The sequence below is a fragment of the Gallinula chloropus genome, assembly GCF_964237585.1.
Source record: "Gallinula chloropus genome assembly, chromosome: 9".
In the NCBI taxonomy this organism is placed as follows: domain Eukaryota; kingdom Metazoa; phylum Chordata; class Aves; order Gruiformes; family Rallidae; genus Gallinula; species Gallinula chloropus.
In genome coordinates this window covers 20053900-20081876 of record NC_140094.1, presented here as the reverse complement: position 1 = coordinate 20081876, position 27977 = coordinate 20053900, and the positions used below count along the sequence as shown (strand labels likewise).

Sequence of the window (27977 nt, the reverse complement as noted above, 5' to 3'; positions counted from 1 at the left end):
TACTCAGGGATCCTGTGGTATCATAAGCCCACACTCCCTCTGTCATGTCCTGGCTGCTGGGGGCTCTGGGTCCACGGGACCCCGTGGGGCAGAGGCCTCTGCCCTGCAGGGTCCTGGGGAGCCGCAGCCCCCCTGTGCAGCATGTGGGTGCTGGCTGATGGGTGCTGGCTGATGGGGGCTGTCCCAGGTGAGCTCTACACCTGGGGCTGGGGTGAGTGATGGCTCTGCTCTGGGGCAGTGGGACACCCCAGGCCCAATTTGGGCTCTGCTTCCTCACCCTCGGCTGGTACTGCTTGCACCAGTCGGTTACCTTATGGGGGGGGATCTCACAGCATGTTTGAGGGGGGTGCCCTCACACCTCCCAGCCCTGGGGAGCTGGTGTGGTCGCTCCACACAGGCCCCATCCTGATGAGTGTGGTGTCTGCAGGTAAATATGGGACGTGAGGACAAGGCCAGCTCCATCCAGCCCCACCGCATCCAGCACCTGGTGTCAGAGGGGCTGCAGGCAGAGGAGGTGCTGTGCAGGCCCTGGACATTCTATATCTGTGTGATGGAGTCCCAAGAAACCCAACAGCTCCCCCCCCCAGCTGCCCCCCCAGAGGAAGATGGAGAAAACCCCTCCCCTGCCCCTGTCACCGTGTCTGGCCCCGCTCAGCCCTGGAGCCAGGGCCAGTCACCCCCCCAGGCAGGATGGGGCCAGGCTGGGGCTGTGCTGGTGTCCAGCCCCACAGGCTAGAGGCACCTGGGGATGGTCTGACTGTGGTTCTTATTAGATATATTTTTCCATAATGGTGGTTGTGGTGCTTCATTTTGGGTATGGAGAAGGGTCCCAGCTTCCCCACCTCCCCCTCAGGCCCTGCCTGCCCCCCCCATCCCCAGACAGACACACAGCAGGGGCTATGTACAACATCCATTTATTATTCTCATAAACCACACATGTACAGACCCAGAGATACTCAAAACCCTTTATTCACAAACACATTCAACGTTTCCCCAGACTAAAAGCAAGTGTTTAAAACTGTCTGAGCAAACCCTGCAGCAGGGGGGGCCTTGGGAGCGATGGGACCTGCCCAACAGCGATGGGCTGTGGCTGCCAGCGCCGGGCTGGGCAGGCAGAGCCTCAGCAGAGGGTCGGGGCCATAGCAGTGGAGTTCAGGATGTGGGAGCTGCTCTCAGACCTGGAAGCCTTGGAAAGTTCTCGCTGTGGAAGGAAGCAGCAGAAGATGGGTTAAGGGAGCCCAAGGCCAGGTGGCTCCTGCGCTGCTGGTTGGGCTCCCACCCCAGGAGAGGACAGGGAAGCGGTGGCAGGAGTAGCTGAGGGAACCAGGAGCCCTCAGAGGCAGGGGAACCTGTTGCCCAAAGAGCCCTGGCTGGGGGCTGCATCCCTCCCTCCTGCAGCAGAGCCTGGGAAGCACCGTGGGATCCGTGGGAAGCCACAGAGCTGCCCTGGGTGAGGGGAAGGGGGAGGACAGAGAGCTGTGCCCGTGCTGGGAGAAGGGAGCCCAGCCCATCCCAAACCTCACCCCCCTGCCCCGAGGCTGTGAGGCAGGGCACCGCACCCCACAAGGGATGCTTTTGGGTGCCAGAGGGGAAGGGCAGAGGGAGGAGGATGGACCTCCAGCAGCCTGAGTGAGCCGGTCCCATCCCACAGCACAGCTCCCCAGCCACTGCTCACCCCAGGGAAAGGAGAAGGGGGCTGGGGTCCCTTCAAAGGCTGAGGGGGTCAGCAAGCAGTGCATGTATCTGCATGGGCAGGGGGACAAGGCTTCCCCTCGGGGGGTCTGGAGAGCCTCCCTCCCCTGTCCCAAGGCTGGGTGAGGAGGGAGACAGATCACTGCTGCTGCCAGCTGCCTGGGGGCTTCACCCCCACAACACACACCAAAGAGCGACTGGGCCTGGGGGTGCAGAGCTGAGGCTTTGCCCAAGCAGTGGGGCTGCACGGGGAGGGTCCAGGCTCTGTACATCTTTACCCCTGCACGGGGCTGGGGGCTGCATGTCAGAGCCTGGGGGGATGTGGCCGTGCAGGGCCTGAGCCCACCCATCTGGTGCTGTGGGTGCTGGCAGGAGCAGCCCCTCTGTGGGGGGATGTGGGGAGTGCAGAGCTGCACCCTGGGGGTGCATGGGAGGGGGACACAGCCCCTGCACTGCCCAGCAAGGGGGGGTGGGTTTATAAGAGGTGAATTACCGCAAACTCTGAATAGGTGCTGGCAACAGCATTGGTGCTGTGGATCCGCTGGGCAAGGGCTGTGGGGGTGCACCCACCGCTCAGGGGGGTTCCTTTCAGCTGGGGCACGTTCTCCTTGTTCCACTCCCTGGGTGTGGGACGGGAGGGCTTCCCCGCCGCGCGGCTGGGGGTGCGAGCCTGGCCAAACTGCGGGGGGAAGCAGGGGTTAGAGGGGCACAGGAACAGCCTAGAGCCAGGAGAGCTGCACTGGCCCCACTGCCCTCACTCTATGGGGCCAAACTCTGCTGCCCAGGGCTCAGCGAAGACCCCAGCCTCACACCACAGCCCATCTGAGCTGGGGTGCAGCAGAGGAACAGAGTACACTACAGATCTGGGCTGGAGAAAGAGCTGAATGCTGACATGGCCCTCCTGCTCCTCCTCCTCCCCAGCCAGGCCCCACTCAAGCCCCCTAGTTCCCCCCAGGCTCGTGTCAGTGCCACCAGGCAGGCTGCAGCCACACCAGAGCGTGGCCTGGAGCTCACCCACCTGCACCCCAGCCCAGCAAAGCTCCTCACTCACCTTCCCTCCGGAAGGCGGCAGGCGAGACGTCGGGGACGGGTAGATGGTTCTCCCGAACACCGAGCGAACGGTGCTGTTGGGGGTGATGCTGGAGAGGCAGGTGCCGTTGAGCTGGGGGAAAGCAGAGCAGGTGTCACAGGGGGATGAGCTGGCAGCTGCAGCCTCTACTGCCTCCGTGACCAGGAACAGGCTCAGGCAGCGCAGAGGTGCCTGCGGCCTGGGCCCTGTCCCAGCTTCCAGGACGCTGCTGCAGCCCCGAATCCTCCCCACACCTCCCCATGGGGCTGAGAGCAGCACAAGGCAGGGCAGGGCTCTTGCCCCACAGCAGCCCCACAGGGCCCCAGCACACCCACGTGTGGGCATTTTACCTTCCTTACTTTACTGGGCCTGTGTGGGCCGAGCACCCGCCGCTTGCTGGGCGTGTGGGGTGACCTCCCATACAGCATCTCCGCCTCGATCTGCTGGATCTTCTTCAGGTGCTGCAAGAGACCAGCGCTGAAACCAGGGCTGAGGAGCAGCACCCAGCCCCAGCAGCCCCAGCAAAGGTTTGGGGGTAGGCAGAGCCGGGCTTCAGCCAGGAAAGGGGCTCAAGGTGCAGAGATGCTGACACCCAACTGGCTGTCAGGGAAGAAGGGACGACTCCAGAGCTGCTGCCCAGCAGAGCCAGGGGACAGAGCCCTGGGAGCGGCTCAGCTTCACACTCACCCGCTCCTGTTTCTCCTTCTCCTTCTCCAGGTGGTACAGCTGCCACTGCTCCCCCACATGCTCGATGAACTGCTGCCCCTTCACCAGGAAAGCCCCTTCGTGCTCCTGCTCCCAGGCCTGGACGCTGCTCTCCAGCTCCTCCTGCAGCTGGGGAGGACACGAGGAGTGAAGGGGCTGCCTTGCTCCCCCTCAGCCCCACACACACCCACCCTGAGGGACTAGTGCTGCTTCCCTACCTTGGAAAGCATCTTCTGCAGCTTCGCTCGCTGCTTCTCCTCCTTCAGCAGGTTCCCACCGCGGTTGGCGAAGCGACTGGGGTCAGACGCTTTCCTCTAACACAGAAGGGAAATCAGGAGAGACCCCAGAGACCCCCAGGACTGAGACCCTGGAGGAAGCCATCCCTGGCACAGCCCCATTGCAAACCACACCAGTGTTCTGGATGCGGCACCCCACCCCCTCACTGTGTCCCCAGTGATTCCCCCCATCCTTCCCAACAGGAGGCTGGGATGGGGGGAGCAGAGACAGCTCCGTGACCCCGATGGAGCCCGGCACAGCACGTTCCTGCACAGACAGTACCTCCAGCTCCAGGAACAGCTGCCAGTTCTCCTCCCATTTCTGGACGGCCCTGAACAGGTCCTTGTGCTTTTCATAGTAGTTCTTCATCTTCCACACCTCAGCCTCGTGGAGCTCAAGCAGGGTTTCGGTGTAATCCTCTGGAGGGGACACAACATCACATTCAGGAGGCAACTGGGACCCCCCTCAACACTTCTGCGAGCCACAGGCAGCCCCTGAGCCAGCACCCACCAGCATAATAGGAGCTGAAGCCTTCCCTCTGCTCCTGACTGTAGAAGCACTTGTCCCAGTAGTTGGCCAGATCTGCCCGGATCGCCTGAATCACAGACTTGATGTTCTGCAGCTTCAGCTCCTCCAGATGGTCCACTTCCAGCTGCAGCTGCAGGCCAGAGCACAGAGAAGGCAGTGTGAGGGGGAGAGAATAGGAAGAGGACTTATCTTCTGCTTCCCACGACATGGCAGCTGCCAGCACCAGCTCCCAGCCCCTCTGCTCTGGCTGAGCAAAGAGGGCTGCAGATCCCAGAGCCGCTGCCCCCCGTCCCTCCCTCTCCAGGGGCACAGGAGGGGCCTTACAGCTTTCCTGGTTTTGGCTCTGCACCCAGCCACGTGCACTGCAGAAGAGGCTCTGTCCTCCTCAGGAACCTGCAGCCTTTCCCAGAGTGCAGCGATCCTGCAGCGCAGCTCTGCACACACGGCCTCGTTCAGGGACCGACGCGCTTCCAGCTGCCAGGGGGGAGCACAGCGTCAGCGCGGCCGGGACACGCAGGGCACGAGCAGGCTGCCTGCTCCACCAAACCCACACACCCATCCCCCAGACTGCCTTGCACAGCTCCTGGAAGGGCCTTTGGACACCCAGGCTTGCTGGAACCAGGCAGTCACACATCACATCGTGATGCCAGCGGCTGCCGGGCTGCACCGACAGTCTCCACAGCCAGTAAGTCCCAGCACTGCCCTGGCGTGCTGGCTCACCTGCTGCAGCAGGCTGTGGAGGGCAGCGATGTTCTCTTTGGACAAGCAGAAGGCTTCCTCATCCTCATGCACCACGTCCTGCTCAAAGCTGGTGTCTGGAGTGTGGTCCAGCTCCTCCATGAGGAGGATGATCTGCTGCTTGGTGTTGACAAACTCTTTTTGCCTTTGGTCCTGGAGGGGATGAGCAGGGTTAGACACCGGTGAGACCCTTGCCCACCACCCTCCCCAAGCTCCTCACCCCTCTGCTCACCTTCTCAGCTGTCAGGGAGGCCAAGTGGCGCCTGTAGCCATCCAGGTCCTTCAGGCTGGGCACGGCGTTGCTGTCGATGCTGAACGGGGTCTCACAGAGGATGTCACACAACTCCTGGTCCTGCTTTTGTAGGGTTTTCAGCTCCTGCCTCCTGTCCTCCTTCTGCTTCAGCAGCACTTCCACATGAGTGCGCAAGTCCTTCTCCGTCTGCAGAACAGTTGCTTCTTCCTCTGCCTGGAAGAGCCCAGAAATCAGCTCTCCTCTCCCCAGGTCTCACTGACCCGACTTCACAAGCACAGACCTGGGACAGGAGCCCTGGTGCTGCGTGAGGAGCTGCCCAGCACGGTGCAAACGCAGCGGTAGGGCACCCAGCCTCCTCAGCCACCTCCCAGTGCCCAGCCCAGAGCAACCACAGAGCCACTGGCTCTACTGGGTGTCCCAAAGGGAGTTCTGAGGAGGCTCTGGCCTCACCACAGCCAAGGCACCTGCCCAGAGGCTGTTACCAGTGGGATCCTGGGGATGAGAAGCAATCCGTTACCTCAAAGGGCTCCAGATGGAGCTCCCTGCAGAGGATGTCCAGCTCCTTCCTGCACAAGGTGATGCTCTTCAGGAGACGCTGCTTCAGGCTCTCCTCCTCTGCCACCATCATGTCCAGGAGACCCTGTGGTGGGAAGAGGGGGATGGAGGGTGAGAGGGGAACACAGGGATCACCCACGGCACCGTGGCCAAAGGAGCAGCCAGGCCGGCACCCAGGGAAAGCTGGGGAAGGGTCAGGCACCCAGCGACACCCCTGGGTGCTCCCAGCCCGGGCAGGGACCTCCGGGGCTCCCGCTAGACCAGCCCCAGCCCCGGCTCTGGGTGCAGCCGCCTCCGGGCCCTCACCTCGATGTGCTTCTTGACGGCGCAGGTGCGCTCCAGGCGCAGCTCCTCGGGGATCCCGATCTCCTCCCAGATGTCGCCCAGCGCCGCCATGGCGCGGTTCAGGCACGACACCACCTCGGCCGCCATCACCTCGCTGAGGGCGCCGGGGCCCGACGGACGTCAGCGGCCGCCGGGACGGGGCCGCCCGGGCCCCGCAGGTCTCGACACGGTCACCCCGCAGCCCCTGTGCCGGCCGCCACCGCTCCCGCCCCGCAGCCCTCGTCCCGGCCCCGCCCCGCAGCCCGTGTCCCGACACGGTCACCCCGCAGCCCCCGTCCCGGCCCCCACCGCTCCCGCCCCGCAGCCCCTATCCCGGACCCAAACGCTCCCGCCCCGCAGCCCCCGGCCCCGCCCCGCAGCCCCCGTCCCGATCCCCACAGCTCCCACCCCGCAGCCCCTGTCCCGGCCCCCACCGCTCCCGCCCCGCAGCCCCCGTCCCGGCCCCGCCCCGCAGCCGGTCCCCCGGGCCGGTCCCCCCGCACCTCTTCCTCATGGCAGCCATCAGCTCCGCTCCCCCCCGCCGCTCTCAGACGAGTCAAAGCCGCGCCCACTCACAGCGGCCGCTTTTGTGGCCGGCCCCGCCCCAAGCTCGCCGCCAGCCAATGGCAGCAAAGCCCCTCCGGTGCTTCTGACCAATCGCGAGCGAGACCGGCAGAGCGGGATTTGGAAGGGATCGCCAGAGGCCATCGGGTCCAACCCGGGGTCCCTGGGACAGGCCGCACCGGGCGGCGTCCAGACGGGGCCGGGATCTCTCCAGAGAAGGAGACTCCACACCCCCAGGGCAGCCTGTCCCAGGGCTCCCTCACCCTTAAAGGTAATCTTCCCCAGATTGGTGTGGAACTCCCTGTGCTCCAACTTGAGGCCATCGCCCCTTGTCCTGTCCCCACAGGCACTGGGAAGGGGCCTGCTGTACCCCCCACATCCCATCCTTCAGCTATTTATAAACATAACAGATCAGAGATACCTGCCTCAACATCAAACGTCTTTCCCTTGGATTAGAAGAACCTTCACCTCTGCATTTCTAATGTCACCATGGAGATTGCAAGGGGAAAAAAACCCCAAACCAGACTAGAAGCACTTAAAGAGATCAGAGGGCCCAGGCACTGTGGGAGCGTTTATATTTTGAATAGGAAATGTTGCAAATACATAGGAGTTTAATTTAGACATCGACAGCCCGGGTCTAGCTGCAGCCCAGTCAAGATGTTAGCTTAAGTTTTGTGTTACCTTCCATCATGTTCTTGGGAGTCGTCCTTCAGCGGCACGTGAAGAGAATGGAGGACAGAAAACGTGCTCTGGGAGATACACAGCTGGTGGTTGTGGTTGAGGCATTTAGCCCATGGGAACAGGAGCATATACATTTGCAGGGGTGCTGATATTTCTGTTCCAAAGTTAGAGCATAGCTCTCCTAACATTTTAGGATGTTTATTTAGACACTTATAACCATATGAATTGCATTTTGGATAACTTACTTGGAGCTGGCAGTAACAGTTGAATCAAAATCAGTATGTTTTTTCAAACTTTGGCCTGATAAATGCATTAAAAAGAACGTCAGTACTTCAAGAATTGCTCAAATACACTTACTTCAAAAAAGCAGGCGAAGGAACAGCTCTTCAAACAGCACAGAAAGGGTTCTCAAGTTTAGGCTATAAGGCTGGCACTATAAAACACCCTATGGACTCTCATTCCTTAGCACCTGAATTACCTTCTACCCTGATTAAAGAGTGACTTATTTTAATCCCCACTCCCCCCTCTCTTTCTGGCTTACCTGGTGTTCTCAGTGGCTGTGCCCCAACTGGGAGATTCCTCTGAACTGCCAGACATTTTGGAGGGCATTCAGAATAAATTTACTTTCACTGAATAATTGCAGGGAATTAATCCAACTGTCACAAAAAAAACCTCAGGAGAAACATCTCATTGAAAACAGTGTTTTTGTTCACTTACTGCCAAAACAAGAAAAGAACAATCCTTTTGTATTCACACTCTGTGCTGCAGGAAAAGGTTTAGATTAACCATACGAATCTCTTAGCTATGAGGTATTTTCCTTTGTAAGCAAAATTAGCTTTGCAAGTGATCTATACATTCACACAGAACTGCACTTGCCCTTGAATAGGGTGTTTGTAGACGGTTTTCTCTTGATGCCTGTATCCTAGGTGGTGTTTGGCAGGGAGATCTCACAGGGAGATTTTTATGAGGCCAAGGAGTTTGTTCACCTCTGTAAGCTGTGCTTACATGGCTTTTCTTCTCTTAACACAATCTTCTGTCGTGTTGTTTCCTGGTTCCCTGCATAAAAGTCCAACTTAAAAAAAAAAACCCCAAAAAGTCATGAGATATTTACTTTGGTACAGCTTGGTCCTTCTTTCCTCCTGTTTCATCTTGGAAAGGTTTTTAAAGTGTGCCAGAAACACATCAAGGCTATAAAATGGGGTGGGGTTTTTTGTTTGTTTTATTGGTATAAAGAATGTTAAAAATATGTTCTCAGTGGAGTCCATCCAAAATTACAAGTGACTGCAAGAAAATAACCTGGAAAGGAAGTTATGCAAGTGGCTTACTACGGTGGGTTGTGAAGTCAGGGGGAAGTCACGATAGGCTGTCAGTTTACAACTGATCTGCTCTTACTTGTCTACAGCCTGGAGTGGATCTTCATCCATAAACAATGTCAGTATTTAGGTCTGGTCTTGCTGACCATATCACAAAAGCAGTGGCACGAAACCCAAAGCAAACTGATACTTCACCTGCTGTGATTTCTGTCTATACTACACTGTGTGTTGCAAAACCTCCTCTCTCCAGACAGGCAACCAGGGATGGAGTCACCCCCGGTGGCAGATCCCATAATTCTGGTATTTATTTGAATTTTGCTTTTAGTCCTGATGTTTTGCCTAGGCTGATGAAAGGGTAGAAGCTGGCCTTCCTAATTCCCTGACTGCTGTTCAATCAACTAGGCCAAATCATCCTCATACAATTCTAACCTATCTCCCCAGCTTCCTGCTTCTTCCTTCTTCCAACATGCACTCCCTTTCCAACCTTGAATAGACCTTTTCTGTCTTGGAGAGAAAACTCCTTTCTTATTATACAGTGACCAGAAAAACATGTAATTTTTCCAGTGTGTGGTCTAGCAACTACCCTGAGATACTGGAGATTTTTCAAAATCAAAACAAAACCCACTTAGGATTGTTCTTGGAACACTACCACTTGTATAACTGTACTTGTGTTTTCCTGGGTTACAGAATGACTTTCGTTGTATTCTTTTAGCTGGTTTTGGAAGCTTTTCTTGTCCAATGCTTAACTGTAATAATGGCCTAGTCTTATTTTTCAGAGAAACAGAAAATCAGCAGTAATTGGAATGTGGATGCCTGCCTTTACATTCAGCCACCTTGCTTTGGCTTGGAGCAGTTGGGGGAATGTAGTTGTTAATAAAGGTGTTCGGGTCTGTTCCGTGTGACCGGGTGAATCCTAAAGGCAGGAAGGAGTGTTTGGAAGAGTGGAGAATGCATTTTATTGCCTACAGAAAGAGGTCAAGGACACCAGAGACTCATTCTACTTTAAAAAACCTGGTTTTGAATTTGGATATAGACTCCAGGGTTGCTCAGTAACTTCAGAATGAAGCTTGCCAACTTTTCCAAGCTTAGAGCCATTTTTTACTTCTTACATAAATGCTTTTAGCCAGACTGACATGGTCATGTTTGCACAGCTCTGCCCCTTACCCAACAACCTCTGGTGGGCCTGACTTTGTTATATGCCTTCTCCCCAGCTCTTTATGCAATCGACTGACCTGGCCTGCTGACAAGCCTGCCTTCCCTTGGACTACCAGGAGCCTCCACACACCCTTCCAGGGCATCTGGGATGCAATGTGCCTGTAACGTTGGCTGCCTCCACTAGCAGAACTGTACCATGGAACTGCTTGGAACCCAGTCTGCAGAGATTATTTCAGCTGGCTTCCCACCCTGTGGCGGATACAGATCATCTTGTATCCTGGGAAATCTGGGGGCAGCTTCTGAGGGCAGTGTCCATCTTAAGAAAACCTCCAGAAATCTGGAAGATCTTGTGTTTGAACTGTGATCCCAGAGATAATATCAGGACAGGTAAATCTGGAGCTTACCCCAAACTTGCTTCCTAAAAGCTAGTGCTACCATATTTTATAGCTATTGACTGCACTGAATAGCTGTTATCACTAACCACTGGTTTTACTGGGGCAATTCTGTGAATCTGCCATCTGTTCTGCAAAGAAAGACTGTAAATGTTGGCAAGGAGAGGGTAAGTCTGCAGAATCTATTCTAGTTCTACTAAAAGTTTAATTTCTAAAGGTGTCATTTTTAAATAAGCTCCTAAATTATATATTCTTAATAGTGGTTTTTTTGTGCATGTACCTAGCACAGAATCATCCCTGTTTTGTGGATCACTGTGCTCCCAAATGGTCAAATCTCATGAGACTTTGCACTGATACAGTCAAAGGTGCACACTGGATTTTGAACGCCCAAGCTTAGTGGACAGTTGAAAATCCCAACTGTGAGATATATATACATATAAATGACAGATGTTATAGATACTCCTGGGTGCAATGAAGAAGGTCACAGAAGTTTGCTCTTAAAAATCAATTTTAATTCATCTTTTCCTGCTGACAGCTTCATGCTAAGAGTTGGCCCCCATCTGATGTGAACACTGAGAAGCTGCTGCAGGCTACCACTGATTGGAATTTACTTGTATTAGCCTAATTGCATGCTCTACCATCATCTGTTTGCAATCACAGAGAGGAAGCTTCTGAAGCTTGGGAATGAGAGAAAATGAAGTGTCTTGACAACTACAAAACACTGAGAAAGCTTTTGGAGGTTTTCCCATCACCATTTGTGAGTATGAGCAAGAAGACATGGCTATTTTTCCCCCCCCGTGTCAATCTTTACCCTGCACCCATAACATAAATACACATAACAAGTAGGAACAGAGATAATTAATTAAGGTCCCCAAGCACTGTAAGCTGATAACGAGTAAGAGTTCATGAATTGTTTTGGAAGAGGTTGAATTAGTTCATTATTGAATTAGTTGAATTAGCTCATTAGCAAAACCATACAATTGTTCTCTCTATGGATATTCAACTTTGCTCATGAAACACTCAAATTCAGTGCTTCTGGCTGTCCAGTCTGGCTGCCAGCTCTAAATCACAGCCCTTGCACTTTTTATCTGCAATGCTACCCTGGAAGGCATGACAAGAATCCCTTCCAATGCAGCAGGCAGGCACAAACTGTCCAGGTGAAGCACCTTCAAAACTGAAGACACTGAGACCAGTTTTGCTTCTGTTCAGGTCTGGAGGCTTAGGCTGGAGACGGGAGCTGAGAGCCTCGTGGAGCATTTAGCTCTGCCCCACCACAGGGTACCACTGCCCAGCGCTGGAGCAGCTCGGGCAGGGTGGGGGGTGAGAGGATGACCCCAGGCTTGCTCCTCAGTCCCTTTGCAATCCTGGTCACTCCCTGTTCCACAGACTGCTTTGAATAATGCCAGGGAAAAGTGCTGCACAGGGTAGCAGCGAGTTGGAAAGCTCTTACTTTTGCTCCCTTTGAAGCAGCAACCCTAACTCAGCCATAGGAACCGGTCTCTGTCTGCCTGGCCACTGCAAGTGGACAAGAGCAGCAAGGGAAGAGGAAAGGTACTGCACAGCCTCTGCTGTCAGTGGGACTGGAGTGTCAGGTCTGAGAGGGGAAGGAGGGCTTTACTCACCTGAGCACAGCCTGAGGGAACTGCTCTCCCAGCTGCCAGGCTCCTTATTTCCTAGGACACTGTTTAAACTTCATGGGGAGAGCGTGAAGGTGAACCAGGATGATCTCCATTCCTGTACAGCTGGGGTGAGGTGAGCCCCAGTAGTGACAGTTGTTTGATGGCACAGGCTGGTACTTCTTATACATTATTTATGAAAACAATGGCTTTTACTTGTGCCTTTTCAGGGACAGATTTCAGAGGTGAGGCTTTACTAGTACTCCTTAGCAACTTCTACTTAAGTAAAATACCAAGAGAAGCTGATGGAGGTTTAATGTATTTGTAAAGTCAATTATCCGCCCCAGTGCTTTGTTGTAGGGCAGCCCCTTGTTCTGGGGACTGATCCCAAGCTGACTGAGTAGGTAGAAACTCTGACTAATTACAGCAGGGCACAGATGGGGTTCTGAAAGCCTTTGTCACTTTGTGACGTGAAGCATTAAAATTTCAGCAGCCTTTTTTCAATTTTAGGCAGTGAAAAGGGGAATAGTGGAAATAATTCTAATTGAAACGTTGCTATGCATCACAGAATGCATTTATTAACTTTAAAAAAAAAATAACTCTGAGCTGAGGTTGGATCCAAGTTCAGAAAAGCACAAGGAGGTGTAATGACACTTGATGAGAATTCCCATCTTAAACTTGATCAGATGCTGGCAGGAACATGATTGTGCTCTATAATTTGTACCTTGTTGTCATGGCTGTTCTGAAGGCATGTAGATGAAGCAACACTGACTTCTGTTTCCTGGTGTGTGAGCCTGTATTCATTCCTTAGATGGGCATTTTTGCATGGAGAACAACTCAGTGAGGTCAGTTGGGAGCATCAGATGGACAGTGGGTAGTCTCTCAATCAGGCTGTGGAAGCAGGTGCTTCCAAACCAGGTTAAATACCCTAATATCCAATCTAAACCTCCCCTGGCACAACTGGAGGCCATTTCCTCTTATCCTATCCCTTGTCACTTGGGAGAAGAGACTGACCCCTGCCTCACTACAGCCTCCTTTCAGGTAGTTGTAGAGAAATCAGGTCTCCTCTCAGCTTCCTTTTCTTCAGGCTAAATCAACCCCAGTTCCTGCAGCTGCTCCCCAACAAACTTGTGCTCCAGACCCTTCACCAATTTCACTGCCCTTCAGCAAAGAATCTTAGCTACAGTTGTTGCTGAAGTGCTTGAATTTCAAATAACCCAAGCTGTATTAACACATATTAAGAGAGACCTACATTCTTTACATTGAACCTTCAAGTTCTGACAAAAACAGGAATTCCAAGATATATCTATAACCAGCTCTATATCTGTATTTTCACAACAGTAATAATAGTGCTAAAGCCTCCAGACATGCCACATTTCCAGTCTTGTGGACACAGACTGTTAAGCATTGTGCATTTTGCTTTCACCCATCAGATCCTCTTCTCTGAAAAGAGTACCACTGAGGACCAGTTTGAGACAAGCAGTATGGACCAGAGGAATATCAAGCGACCTGATGGCTGTCAGAACAGTAAGTCTTCCTTTTTTAAAAAATATTTCTCATGTAAGCATTTTTCTCTAAGACTATAATGTTCAAATAAGCAGTGTGACATAGGGAATCATAAATTGAGAGATGGTGCAGGTGGGATTGCAGGCTTACAGAAGTTTGAATGGTGTATTTCTCCACTGGGTTTCATACTGGTGGAAGAACTTGAGGTGATACCCTTTTCTGCAGAGACAGTGTCTCAAAAGCAAAGTGACTCGATTTGTAGCTTAGATCCAAATCAAAAGGGTGGATGCAAAATTGTCTTGTTTTTGGGAAGAATGATTATTTAGTCTCTGGATTAAAGTTTATTTAAAACCTTGCTGATGGCTGATTATCTGCTGAAAAAGAATTTTAGCACTGTTGTGTTCAAGCAAAAATCCTACAGCCATAAAGTTGTTCCAGGTGTTTTGCAATCAGTTACAACTCCTTTTGTGGTTGTAGGTGTGTACATGTAATCACATGCATGTATACTTCTAAAGAAGGGTGTGCAAACAGAGGCAGGGAGTTGCTGGGGGTTGTTTTTTCTTTTAAATTGCAAATTTCTGTGTGAATCTTCCAAAACCAAGGAAGCTAGGAATGATTTCATTCCAGCCTTATTCTGCTACATTGCTTGGCTCCTTGCTTGTCGTTTGCCCAGGGGTCTTAGAAGGAGGTCCTTTAAACCACAGAAACCAAGGTTTGCAAATGTTATGGGTGAACCCTGAAAGGAAACAGATGGTTTCTCAAACACACAACTCATGGCAGTGGAAGTTTTGGAGCTGGCTCTCAGAGAAACAGAGTTTTGTTACCATTGGTTTGCTAAACCCAAGGATATATTACACTCTGTATTGCATTCAGATGATCTCATACCAGTCAAAACAATCTTGTGGGGACCTCTGATTCTGATTAAGCACTTGGGCTGAAGGGACTGTGCCACCATCCTACCTCATTGGCAGGGGTTTTGTCATGAGACATTTGTTATGTTTTTGCAACAAATATTTCTGGGATAAGTGTTATAATAAAACCCACCAGGGTATGGATAATCCTGTTTTCAGTGAAGAGTTTAAACTGCACGCTATAAATAAAACCAAGGCCACACATTGACTCAAAAAAGGAAAAAAAAAAAAAGGAAATACTGAATAGCTCTGTTCATCCTGCCCACTAAATGGGGAGAGGCCATGGGGAAAAATATCTGTTATTGTATCACACAGGAGAAGTGAATTAGAACTGCATAAGGAAATCTTAATTCTGATGTTTCCAGCTCTTGACTACTTGACTTTTCAACCTTAACAGAGCTGGGTGGGTGGAGAAGTGGTTAATTTTTTCTTTGTCATCATGTGGCTAAAATCCACTTGAAAGTACTTGATGTATTAAAATTTATTCTGCTAGCACTTTCTGTCTACTTAGTGTCAGCTGCTAGTTTCTAAACTGGACTAGGAATGCCAAATTCTCCCTTAAAAGGCTTATTTTCCTCATTGTGAAGCGAGGCTCTCAGCTGGCATCCTTCATTTCTTTCTGGTCATAAAACTCCAGCCATCAGACAGAGATCAGCAAGTCTCCTAAAAAGAATAGGCGCCCCAAGGAAAACTGAGCAGCCTCCAGAGCAACTGTATCAGTGACATCAGCGCTCAGACATTCTTATCTGGGCTATTCCAACAACATTCAGTCAATAAGGGGCAGTAGAGCCACACTGACTCCCTTTATCGCTCCCCCACTGGGAACATGTCTCCTTGTGAGACCCACAGAAAGCAGCAGATCCAAAACCTAAACAACTTTGATCCATATTGAAGGAGCTGCCTTCAAAGTCCACACAGAGCACTGCTGTCCTTCAGCCAGAGCTTGCTCAGTGAGTAATGCCATGCTGAAATCCAGTCCTGTAAGTTCTCTCTCATCATTAAATTCTCTGACTGATGGGCACCAGCCTTCATGGGTCTCAGATACCTTTTAGCTACCACCTGCAGATCACTCCTGGCATTTGTACTGACCTGAGAAGCTGCAAAAGTCATTGCTTCTGTTGTATTTGGTTTCCTGGTGTGGGATCTCATGATGGTAATGCTGATCTTCAGAGTTCTGGAAGATGATAAAAAATTACCTTTATCATCTGAATATTTATCTCTTAAGTGTTGCTCTTCATTCTCTAAGATCAGTCAATCCTTTGATACCACCTGAAGGAATTCTGGTACTATAACTCCTGCTTTACAAACGAGAAAGGGATGGACCGAGTAGGACAAGAACTTGTTTTGTGATTCCTTAGTGTGGCAGAGGTGGGACAGGAGCACAGGAATACACTGATGTTCTTAAGCTGGGATGTTTTAGCTCTTCTCTCCTGGATTGTGCCTTTTGGGGAGAAAGGAATTCTCCCCAACCTTCCTCCATCTCCTTACTAATGTATTTCCATGTAGGAATAATATTTGGAATCTGAGATTGCACTTTCTGAAGTGGTTTCCATTTTGCTGTCCTCCTAAGAGGACTTTAACCTTTTTTTGAATGATCATGCTCAGCTACATGTAATTTCAAATCCATAAAAAAACAAGCCCCCTTGTGTTTACCTACCTGGCAGCAAAATGTCCCTTTAAGGAGAAAACATTGCTTCACTGTGACTATCTGAATTTATTGGCTATTAGAAGTCTTGCAGTGTGTGGCTCACATTTTAGAATTCTGATTTCGAGCTTAATGTGGTCAGGAAATATAAAAATGCATTTATTTATGTCATCTACTAAAAATCTCAACCTGTGTTACTGCTACTCCAACCAAATCAGTATTTATGTTGGAGATGAATGATCGGTTTGTAGCTGCTTGTGTTTCTAGCCAGGCTGAATGGAATGATTCTGCAGCAAACTCTGTGTGTATTTTTTTTAAACTTCTTTTTATTTACTGCATGTGGCAGCTATTTCCTTCCTCCCAGAGCCCGCTGCCCCGTTCTCAAGGGCAGTGCAGCTGCCTGGCTCCCATCAAGCTGTGTACATGGGGTGATGTGATTTGCTGAATTGCTCAAGGTCATCAAAATTCAGACAAATATTTCATTCCTACTGATACCTGTTCACTGTTGCAAGCTTGGATTTGATTAGGTTTTCCAAGACTTTGGAGTCTGCTTATCACCAGCTACTTTGGCTGATACTTGCACGAGCTTTGCTTGTTATTTAGTCTTTAGGAAAATACCTTTAACTACAATTTCTCCTTAGACATTTGATAACTAGAAGTTCACACAAGATATGAGACCCCATCCTGTCTCTCTGGTAAGAGCTGGTAAAGGCAAAGCTGCCAGAAGCTGCCAAAGGAGAGGAAATCTCATCAGGCTTGAGATGTTTTCCTGAACGATGCACAGCCTTGTGTAGGGTGTGCCATTCAGCGGCCCTGAACCACCCCAACCTGTCAGTGAAATGATCCACTGTAACCTGCTTTCCCCCTTTTAAACTAATTTCTTGAGTCTTTTCCCGAAGAGGTGGGTGAATCTGTGTTATTCTGGTCTTGAGGACTGCAGGGGCTGGGGGTTGTTCCCTGCTCTGACACAGTGTGGAGCAGAGAACAGAGCTCCTCTAAGCCTGAGCAGGCCCATGCCAGTAGGCCTCATTGCTTTTCCTTCTCAAGCACTGTAGATTTTTTCCCTGCCCTGTTCAGTTCAATCCACACTAATTTCTGTCCCAATGGCAAGCTACTTTCTAGTGCTTACAGCATTTTGTTACCTGCCTACGTGTGCTGAGCCATCTGCAGCCAAGCTGACAGACGCCAAGAAGCAGGAACAGGTATCTCCAGGCCTGTTGTTCCACCAGCTTTCCTGAACAGTCTGGCAATTAATTATGAAGACTGTTAGACTAAATCAACTTAAAACACACCCACCCCTTCTACCCCTTCTTTTATGACTCAGATTATTTTTTTATAGCACATTTTTCAGAGGTCACCAGCAGCATACATATATAGGAGAGAGCACACTGTCCCCAGTAGGCTCTCCAGGACAGGAGGGCAGTAACTAGACAGTCTCCAGCAGTCCCTTCTAAACTTTACCATTCTGTGAGCTCCCAGTTTCACCAGTCATGCTTGACAGATTTACATGCAAGGATAAGAAGGTGCTGTTCATCTTCAGAGGTTCATCCAAAAGAAAAAATGGCTTGGAAACAGGTGAGCTTTGCACTTTCAGATTCTGCTCTAAATTGAAAAATGAGGAGAAAAATGATGTGGTGAATATAACTAAAGGTAGAGAAAGGCAGTGGGAAAGGACTTGGAGGACCTCTGGGAAGCATCTTGGAAGAAGGGGGTTGAGTCTTTTATCACCAGAGGTAGTGATCTGATTCAATGAAATATAACAATGCTGAATAGATTGATGTAGATGTAGCTTGAGACAATTAATATAACTTTAATTTGTGTATTTAAAGAATATATTTGTTTTGGATTTCAGTAGGGTATGGCTGTAATCATGTGAGCTGTTTCATGAGAGCAGCTACAAACCTTAACCATAACAGTGCAACAGCCTTGGAGATAAAGAAGTGCAGACAGGGGAGTCATAAATAACGAGAACAACGACTAATTAAGAGACAGAGTATATCTTGTTTTCAGTTAAAAGGGGTTCCTAACTAGTTTTTCTAGGAGTGTGGTTTTGAGGAATGTGTTTTGGTAACTATGGAGAAAACCATAAAGAGCATGTGCTGAGAGAGAGGAAGACATCCAGCCTTCATCCCTGAAGCCCACTGGAAGATCCCCTGAGCATCACTGAGCTTGCTCTATCTGGGAGGAATTAATAGAAATGACTTCTTAGAAATAATTTGCATAACCCTGCCTTTTCTTAGAAATTGTAATGAATATGTAGAGTTAATCTGTATCAATAGAAGAAATGTGGCTTTAATGGGCACACACATTGAGAGGAGCGATGCCCTGTGTGCCCAGCTCCATAGGCACCAAGGCCAGGGAGTTTGGATTCTGCCTTTCCGAGGCATCAGATCAAAAAGTTATAGGAAGAAAAATCTCCTCTTGCATAAAGCACTTAACCAGCTGACTTGCAATCCCTGTTTGAACTGAAACTTCCCAGTGGAGAGAGCGAGCTGCAGCCTTCTGACAATGGGCTCTTCTGTCTGGCTTGTGTTGCAGAGATCCTTCCCAAGCAGCCTCAGGCTCCAGCTGATTCTGCCAACCACAGCCTGGGAAGAAGTGTCTTGCATGGGCAGGACCACGTACACTGTTTTGCAACAGGGACAAAGAACTCTTGTGTCATTTTTTCAGTCAAGGGTCCCTGGATAAACACTTTTCAGGAGGATGTTTCTCTGTTGGTCTAAAGTGACATATTTGATTAAACTGTGTCAGACAGGCTACAGCAGCTTCCCCTTCTGTTGCCTCCTTTCACTTGAGCTTTATTTTTGATTTTGGTACGCTTGGACCTGTCCTGGGATGAAATAACACAGAGAGTGATCTCCACTGACCTTTTAGGTACCATAAGAAACAGGCCTGAGTCCCCTGAGCCGTGACCGTGGGGTCCCTTGATGTGATTTCCTGGAGCAGGTACAGCTGAGATGCTTTCATTGCTGAGACCCGCTCTGCAATGGGCAAGTCCTCTTGGCATCAGCACACTTAACCTTTTTGTTCAGCAAATTTCCCATCCTGTGTAGGTGGACAATGAATACTAATATGATGCAAATGATTTCCTTTTAAATGTGAAGGCTCCTGATTAAAACCACACTGTCCAGGAGCTCTGGGTGTCTTCTATTCCCGTTGAACTGAATGCCCTTGTTGCCTTTGACTTTAGTGATTGCAGGGTCATACCCTTGGTTTCAAATAAATAATTTTTCCCCTCTGCAACTGAGGGTAAATTACCAACTCAGTAAAGGAGGTGTAAAGAATACAGAGCAAAAAAACCACCCAGGAGGATCTGGGGAAAAAATCCAGAGAAGGAAAAGCTAGCATTACATGTCTTGCTTGAGAGTCCAGAAGTTTGTCAGAAAATCAGAAGCTGAGCTTGGTGGAAGGTGTCATGGGATTTCTTTTCATATAAACACGAGGAGAGTTGATGAAAATCTAAATTACTATACATGGAACTTCCATGATGTCTTGGTTTGATATACTCTGAAATGTGGACTGGACCATGCAGCTACCTTCATAGCTGCTGGGGAAGTTACACCTTGGGATTATTCACCCAGTGAGGAACTAGGATTTTAATATCTTTCTTTGGGTTTCCATGTCATTTCTACATGTTATGGAACTGAAAATAATATGGATCTACAGAGTTGGATAGTTCTTCATGAGGGAATTTTTAATTTATATTAGCAGTAGTTTGGTGTAAAAATCATCAATCAGGTATCAGAACTCTACTCCTACTGCAGGTTTGGTATACTCCTGTTCTGAAAGAAAGATACTCTCAAATTATGGGAGAGCATTATTCTAATAAATATCTTACATTTGCATCCCCTTACTCTAGTGGGACCATAGATGTGTGCAGAGCCACCAGCCCATGCAGTCCTGTAGGCAGAGTTGGTGATTTAAAGGAGCTGCTTTGTTTGCTGCAGGACTTCAGCCACCCCTGGGTTGAACATCCAGTTGATTTAACAGTCTGTATCCGGGTTAGTAGCCAAATTTAGAATATTCTCAGCTCTTTATGGCAACTTCTAATTGCATATTATGAAAAAAACCTAACAAACCATTTGGATACATCTTGTTTGTGAGTGTGCTTATAAGAAATCCGACCAGCAGTGATGCCCACTAAGCAATTCCAGGTAGGAAAACATGACAATGCTGTAGTACAAGGCTTTAACACCACAACAGAAAGGAAGGGTCTGTTGTTCTGAATGGGCTGTCTCTGGAGTATCCACTTTATGGAAGTTCTTTGACTTCCATAAGGATTTCTGTATAGGTTAGCTGTAAAGTAGCCTAGGTCTCCTGGGCTCCTTTGCCCTCTCCTGCCACAGAAATCTCATCCAACTGCACTGATTTGGGAAAGGAGCCACGAAGGAAAAAAAAAAGAACAGGCTCCTTTTGTTGCTAATAACTTCCTTTAATTGGTAATTAAGCTGCCTGCTACTTATAAATGTCAATAAAGGTCAAAATATTTAGAAGCAGAATCATTTTAGTGGCTTCCCATTTCTCATTGCATAAGCTGCCTGCTCAGACCACACACACGCACATTTGAAGACGGTTAAGATTTCAGAGACCTTGTCTTCCCACCAAACTCTTATATAAAGTGGCCCAGAAGGGGACAGAGCAGCTTTAGTCAACAGGAGGGAGGATGTGAACCGAGTCTACTGGGTGAGCATTCCTCACATTTTGGAATACCACCGCAGGCGCTGGGGCTGAATCAGACAAGGCGCTGGCCAGATGGTGCTCTCATTTACTCTTTAATTCAGGGAAAGGGGGTTGCATCTCATCCATGTGCAGAATGAATCAAGACAAAACTGCCTGGTAACAGATTAAATACCAATTGCAGCTTGAAAATGAGAATTAGTGTAAATCCTGTTGTTTCTGTTGAGCGGAGGAAAAGACAGGGGGTTCTCTTGGGTTTGCTTGCAGCCCCTGAGTTAACATGTACAGACACTTATTCTCACTGCATGAATGTGCTGGTTTTGTGAGCAGATTCTTCTCACTGAGATGAACCAGTTTACAAGGGGGAAAGTGAGGGGACATTTGGTTCTGAAGAGTGTAGAGAATGTATTCCCAGAGGGATCTTTGATCTTTTTATGGTGTTTTTTTTTTTTAAAGTGTGTTTGTCTTGCAGGGGCTTGACGTTTTGGCAATTAGAGCAATAGAAACTAGACATTTACATTACACTTTTAGAATATGGCCTCCTTTTACTACTTTCCAAAAACATCTTCAAGAAGCTCAGAGTCTAATTTACCAGTCCATGAGCTTGCCCCACAGGCTGGGATAGGAGTGTGTGTGTGTCTGCATGTATGAACACATGCATAGGTGAAAACAAACCTTACAGTGATGTAAGGCCCCCTGATTCCTGCCTCTCGCTACACTGCATCCAGGACCACACCTCAGCACCTTCCTCTCTCCATGACCTCCAGTGCTGGTTGATGGGAGACCTGTGTTCAGACAAGCCCAATCAGAAAACACATTCATTGGCTGTTGGAAAGGTTATCTGTCCCTTTCACAGCAGATGTCCCAGTATGGTCCCTTGCTCTCTCCAGTGTGCCAAATGTGTTGCCCGTAACATGGTCAGTATGGATGGCTTGGTGAAAGAGATGTACCAGCCCTTATGAAGATTGCAGTTCTCTGCCTTGTAGAAGAAAGCTAGAGATTTGAGGTCCTCTTCCATATTTCAGTCCTTGGTGGCCAAGGACTGCATGAGGATTTTCCTTTTGCCTCCCCCTGGCTAGTGAGAGGACCATGCCATGCTGAATTTGGAGGTGGAGATGAAGTGACCTGGTAGCTTGTCAGGTAGAGCTGGGAATGGGAAACCGATGATCCTCTAGTCCTTCCTTCCTGCCAGACTGAATATGGGATATTAACAAGGGTAAAATATGCCCCTATCTCAGGCTTACTCGTGGTAGCATCATAGATGGGAGACTGATCTGCAAATGGTCTGAAAGGGATGATGTCCTGTTGGTGTATTCACCCAGCCTGGAAACTTCACATTCGATCTACCCACCCCAACTAGTCACAGCTATAATTAGAAGTAACAATTCCATGCAGTCTTGTGTGTAAATAATGATGCCAGCCAAGCTGAATCTTCATGTTTTCTTGGGGCAGATCTGTGTTACTGGTTAGCTAATAGAGCATTGCTGGTTTTACTTACGAATGTGCTTATGCTATAAAAACTTCAAAACAGGGAAACAGGAGGCAGTCATGCTGCATGTGAATCTGTGTGAATCTTGCTCCCTTGTTTGCTCTTTGTGTCGGTCACAGATGTTTTCTGCGAAGATTTTAGGGAAGTGGCTGTGAAAAGCAACATTACATAGCTAAGTGCTAGCTTTTGGAAGTAAAACGTGCCCTCCACAGTCATGAGATTTTCTTAAAGACCATAAGCTTTAAAGCGGATAAATATACTTTGGAAATTTGTTGTTTGCCTTGTGGTTTTGAGCCATTAGACTGTTTCTACCTATTTTCTTCCAAACTTTTATTCTGTAGTTGTGATGGTGAGAAGCTTCTTATTAAAAAGTCTGAGAACAGAGCACTCTGAAAATCAATTTCATGACTTCAGAAGCTGCTCATTTGCTAATAACAACGCATAATTTATCCCAGAAGAGCAATATAACTGTTTGACCATCATACCAGAAAAATAACATTTTGATATTAATGATAGAAACATGAATTAAATAGTATTTTAAGATTTTATTTGACTAAAATTTAATCTATCATTTACATAGCTTTTCCACAGCAGGTCTGGATCCCAAGACCTCATGATGCAGTGTAGTGAGTCCTCCAAACATTTTCTTGAACACCCTTCCTCCCTTTTCTGGAGGTCTGGTTTACAGTGAGGTCCCATTAGCACAAACAGAGGAGTGCTGAGCTCTAGCAGTGGAGTTAACAGTGCTGCCATCACCCCCAGAAATGCCTCCTGTAACTATGCTGACAGGACTCAGAGGTCTCAACTGCTTGTTCCTCAGTTTCAGTTCATATTGCTTCATCTTGCATGAATTCCCTCATAATTCCTGGAGAGGAGGGGGTATTGTGTCTGTGTCCATCTTGTTAACAGCCAAATATATATTAATGAAGATAAACACTCAAGTAATTTAAGCTTTCATTTTCATCTGACAATTCCTCTGATAGGATTAGTGTTTGTACTGATCCTCCTGATAAAAGTCCTGCACAGCAACAGCACAGCTCTGCACCGAGCAGCCAGCGAGTGCCAGGCTGCCAGACGCTGCCACGCAGTATTCCTGTCTGCGCCTCTCTGTCTGCCCCAATCCATCCCAGTGTTCCACATCCTTTCAGCTAATAGAATTTGCAAATGATTGGAGGAGGAATAGAAGAATAGGAAGGGTGGCTTAGTTCTTAAATCATGATCCTGCGTATCTTCAGTGGGACCGAAGGAAAAAGCAAGAGGAGAGAAAGAAAAGGAATGTGGGCAGGATTAAAAACAAAATTACAAAAAAACCCACCCCAAACCAAAAGAGGACCAAAGAAAATAATTCCTAAGTGTAATTCCAGTACTGATGATTACTGCCTAGAAATCTCTTATGTTTTTCTGGGATATACATAAGAAGCAGTGAAGGAGTGGGGAGGAAGGTGTGTACTGAACTCCCATATCTGCTGTGTCTCAGTGCCTGCACATCTTGTACCTGTAACAGGACAATGGAAAGAAAACTTAGAAAAGATAAAGGTGGGAATCTCTTCAGCTCTCACCAGTGCTACTTAACATCCTACTTCTCTGTCCTTCTCTAGTAAGCAGTTTAGGTGGACACCCCCAGAAGAGCTGGGATGCTCCAGGCTGCTCTCCTGGGGACCCCAGTAGCGGCAGCGTGAGTTCGCCTCTCCCTTTGCCCCAGCCCTTCTCCCCGCCTTCCCGCAGGTTTTGTTTAGCCCCGGCTGTGGCGGGCGGCGTGGAAACGCTTGCGGTCACCCATTAGGAATTCTTTCCACACTCCCTCTCTCTTCTAATTCACATAAACAGTAAATCACTGCTGTCAATTATGTAACCCTGCGCATCGGCGGCGCAGCTCAGCCCTCACATAACACTGAGCAGTGACAGCTACACTCAACCAACAAATGGTGCCGCACATTTTCCTACGCGGCTTCCCAGCACTGAGCGTATGATTTAGATTCCTTGCCCTCTAAAGTACTCCACTGGGTGTCCTTTAATATTGCATTATATTACTCATGATGCATAGTCGATTCCATTGCTTCCATTTACTTTAGCAATGATAAATGTCAGAAACTGTATGAGAAGTTTATAAATTTTAAGTGCTTTGCAGGCAACTGTTACCCAGAGAAATTTTCATACTGTTTGTTACTGGTGAAGTGTAAGGGTCGTGGAAAAATTGCTTCCAGAATATTGCTTAATGAGTTTCAAAATAGGGTAAAAGGCATGAATTCTTTATGACTAAGAAGTATATTAGTGTCAGAATTTTCTCTTCTGCAGTAGTCATCAATTCTGCACAGTTAATATTTAAAAATGGTTACAAGAATTTAGCAAAAAAACCCCTGAGCCTAAGAAACTTGCAACTCAGCTTTCCTCACTGAAATGGTCCCATGATGAAGGGTGAAGTTCCTAAAAGCCTTCTGCCCATCTGCAGAAGCTAGTGGTGCTGCGCTCGTGGGGTTGGAGCATCCCGGCCCAGCTGGTGTGTGTGTATGGAAGGTGGCTATCCAGGCAGCTGGAGTGAAGCCATGCTTTGGTCAGGCTGGTATTAGTACAAGTCTGCGTCATGCCTGTTACTTGTACTCACAGTATCACCGTGTGGAGCGAGCTGGAGGCTGTGTGCTGTGGTCTGCTAGCACTTTCTTCACTGGGAATCATTTGCCCAGCCTGTGTATTACTGGTCCCTCTGGCTATTTGTTGGCCACACTGCAGGATGTGAATAGGTCTCCTGGCCTGCTGTCTCTGCAGCTGAACGTGGTAAACAGCAGCTAGTAAAGCAGGAGGAGAAAGCAAATTGGGAAGGAGTTGAGGAAGCTTTACTGTTCTCTCCATTTCCCACAAAGAATGAGGTAAAGCATTCAGTGAGAGGAATACTTGGCTTTACTACACAGAAGTTCTAGACCTTTGGGGATGGAATATACTCTTCCCAAAGATGTTCATTCTTATTTAATTGTCGCAGGAGGGACTGCTCACACCCTGCCTGCCTCAAAGAGCTCGCTGTCTGTGTAATGAGCCCTGAGGAAGCGTGGTTTGTCCAAGCCCACACAGTGCTTGTTGGAGGGGTTCAACATCTACACTCAGGCATGTCATTGGGGCAGTTGTGTTCATTTTTGGCAGTGGCTTTATTGCCTTTGAACTGAACTACTAGTGTTGGGTTAATTAATTTATCAGTTGCTCTAAAGTGCCAGACACAATTCCAGCTTCTCTGGAAACTGTGGAGAGGTTCTGCATATTGCTTTCTGATGGTCGGCAGCTGCATCTTCTTTGCAGAGGTAACTTAGGCTTGTTGAGGAAGCCTGGCTTGAATGATAGCAGTCAAACAACAAAACATCGCTGCAGCAGCGAAGGCTGCTTGAATAAGGGACTGGCGAGCTTTGTGAGCAGGTTCTCCTGCCCTGACCCTTCCTACTCCCATGAGCCAGTTGCTTTAAGGTGATAGAGACACTGTACAGGACCCCCAAGGTGTAGAGATGGGCAGCGCAAGTTAGGACCCAGCTACTACTAGAGTGAAGATGGTCCCTGTGAGGTCCAAAAGTTATCTCCATAAATGCAAAAGTTGTAATGGGGTCGTGAGTGGCTCAGAGGAGTGAGGTAGGCAGTGGAGTGATCTTACTTTGTAGAAAAGGCCTTGCATTAGATGAGGCTGTGGTTTGACATCACAGTGGCTGTGATAACCACAGAATCGCAGAACCCCAGGCAGGTTTGGGTGGGCAGGGCCCTCAGACCCCCATTCCCCCTCAGTGCCACCCCCTGCCACTGGCAGGGTCACCTTCCACTAGCTCAGGGTGCCCAAAGCCCCATCCAACCCGGCCTTGAGCCTTGCCAGGGATCCAGGGGCAGCCCCAGCTTCTCCGGGCAGCCTGTCCCAGGGCCTCTCCCTTCCCCACAAGGATTTCTGCCTCACGTCTCATCTCAGTCTCCCCTCCCTTAGCTTGAACCCATTCCCCTAGGCCCGCCCCTCCACCCCCTGATAAACAGTGCGCTTCCAAAGCTCTGCCTGCGCCGCCGTGCTGTGCCGGTGCCTAGAGGGGGATGTGCCGGCCTGGCCGCTCCGTGCAGCGCGGGAAGGTGCCCCCAGGCCGCCGGGCCCTCCCGGTAGGAGCAGCCGGCGGCGGCCGCACGATGGCAGCGTGGGACCGGGCCTGGGACTGGGCCTGGGACCGGGGGGAAGCCGCCGTCGCCGTCCCGGTGCTGCCGGGGGAAGCGGCCGCGGCCGAACACAAAACACCCCTGTGCGAGATAATCTTTAGCCTCGTGTTCTTCTCCTGCGAGCAGGTCAGGGTTATTTTGAGTCAGAGTTTGACATTTTACTCCCCCGTGTTTTGTGGCCTCTTGTGTTCCTTCCCCCACAGCCCACCCTCCGCGGGGGTGTGTGAGGGGGGTGTGTGGGGGGGGTTGGGGGGGGGTGGGTGGGTGGAAAGTGGAACAGTTGGAAAGCAAAGCAGTAAAATACGGCCTAACAGGTATATGTAGCAGTTTGCAGAGACCCCTTTCCTGCAGACAGTATTGAGGGCGATTGCAGGCTGGTGGGGATCCGTGCAGAGGCTGCCTGAGGCTCACTGAGGGGACAGGCCGCGTTTGGCTCGGCCTTCAGAGCGGCAGCTCTGCAGCAAAAAGAATGCCTAACTCCCAAGTATCAGATCCATATGGCATCTGGTACAGCTGCACAAAAATATTCGAGCCTGTCTATTCCTTGCAGGCTGTGCTTGGATGATATACATTGTCCCTATTGTGCATTGTAGGGGATGGCCTCTTTCATATGCCAGCATCTTATGGCTTTCATTTGTTCACAGACCTCCCACTAAGTGGCTGCTGATTGAAAACCTTTTGACTTTCTTGCCAGGTTTAGCAAAAAGGGCTTGGTGTACTTTAGTGCCTTTGATCTATCCGGGGATGAACATTTTCATTGAAAGAGGTAGATGAGTCATCCAGCATTGGACATGGAGCTATCTTGGAATACCCCTGCCTTTGCCTGGTCAAGCTCTTTTATCCTTTTTTTGCATGTGGCTATAAATATTTTGCTCTGCAAGAAGCATGAACCTCTTTTTTTTTTTTTTTTTTTTGGAATGAAGGAGCCCTATTCCAAATAGGAAAAACACACTTAGCTAAGGTTTGTGCAGTGCATATTTAGTGGTAGAAGGTGCTGTGTTGGCCCTGCCTTGCTTTTCAATACAATATCCTGCAGTGTGAAATGAATGGCTGTATTTAGAGGTATCTGGAAGTGATGACTGATGTTTGGAGAAGTTACAAACCTTTTCCTTTTCCACATGAACTCTCCAACCTGGCATTTCCACAGCAGTGAAATACTTCAGGGGCTGAGATCATCTGATTATTATTTCCTGTGTCATGTGCTGAATTTATTATTTTGTCGAATATTACAAATATATTCTTAACTTGCTGGAGTTTTGGGTTCTGCAGCAAAGTTCGCTGGCATAACAAGGACATTGGAACTGCAAAAAATAACTCTTTCTCCTAGGAGATTATGTAGTTGTGATTAGTGAATGAAAGAGGGAGGGGGAAATTCAGCAAAAATGCTATTCTGATATTCTGCCAGCACATTATATAGTCAGTTCAGGAAAAATTGAAATTTGTATTTATGTACTAAAACTTGCTAAAAGCCAAGAATTTAGACATTTTATTTGCTTTAGTGTCCTTTTTTTTTTTCTCTTCTCTTCTTCGGAAAAAATGAGCATATTTGTGTTAATCTGGGATTCTTCCTGGTCACAGCAGAATCCCAGTGTTGTTACTGGGAATTGCACAGGCCAATAATGGGTTTGTTGCCTCCAAAATATTTTCATGGTTTTTATACTTCTAAAAACCGAACCAGAACAGAGACTGAAACCCAGTGAAAGCTCATAATGTAAGCCTCACTG

General features: G+C 49.0%; 1 protein-coding gene across 1 annotated transcript; it reads right to left on the bottom strand.

The window, feature by feature from the left end:
• Positions 1-1055: 1055 nt before the first annotated feature.
• Positions 1056-25175, bottom strand: LOC311194996 (protein regulator of cytokinesis 1-like; the record flags this gene model as incomplete). Its single annotated transcript, XM_084268261.1, has 15 exons — positions 1056-1201; positions 2186-2371; positions 2744-2854; positions 3112-3222; positions 3449-3595; positions 3685-3780; positions 4025-4161; positions 4253-4400; positions 4595-4744; positions 4991-5161; positions 5241-5474; positions 5779-5901; positions 6123-6255; positions 7386-7453; positions 25080-25175. 15 exons carry the CDS (start codon positions 25173-25175, stop codon positions 1121-1123), a joined length of 1992 nt encoding a protein of 663 aa, XP_084124387.1. The 3' UTR covers positions 1056-1120.
• Between the last annotated feature and the right edge of the window lie 2802 nt (positions 25176-27977).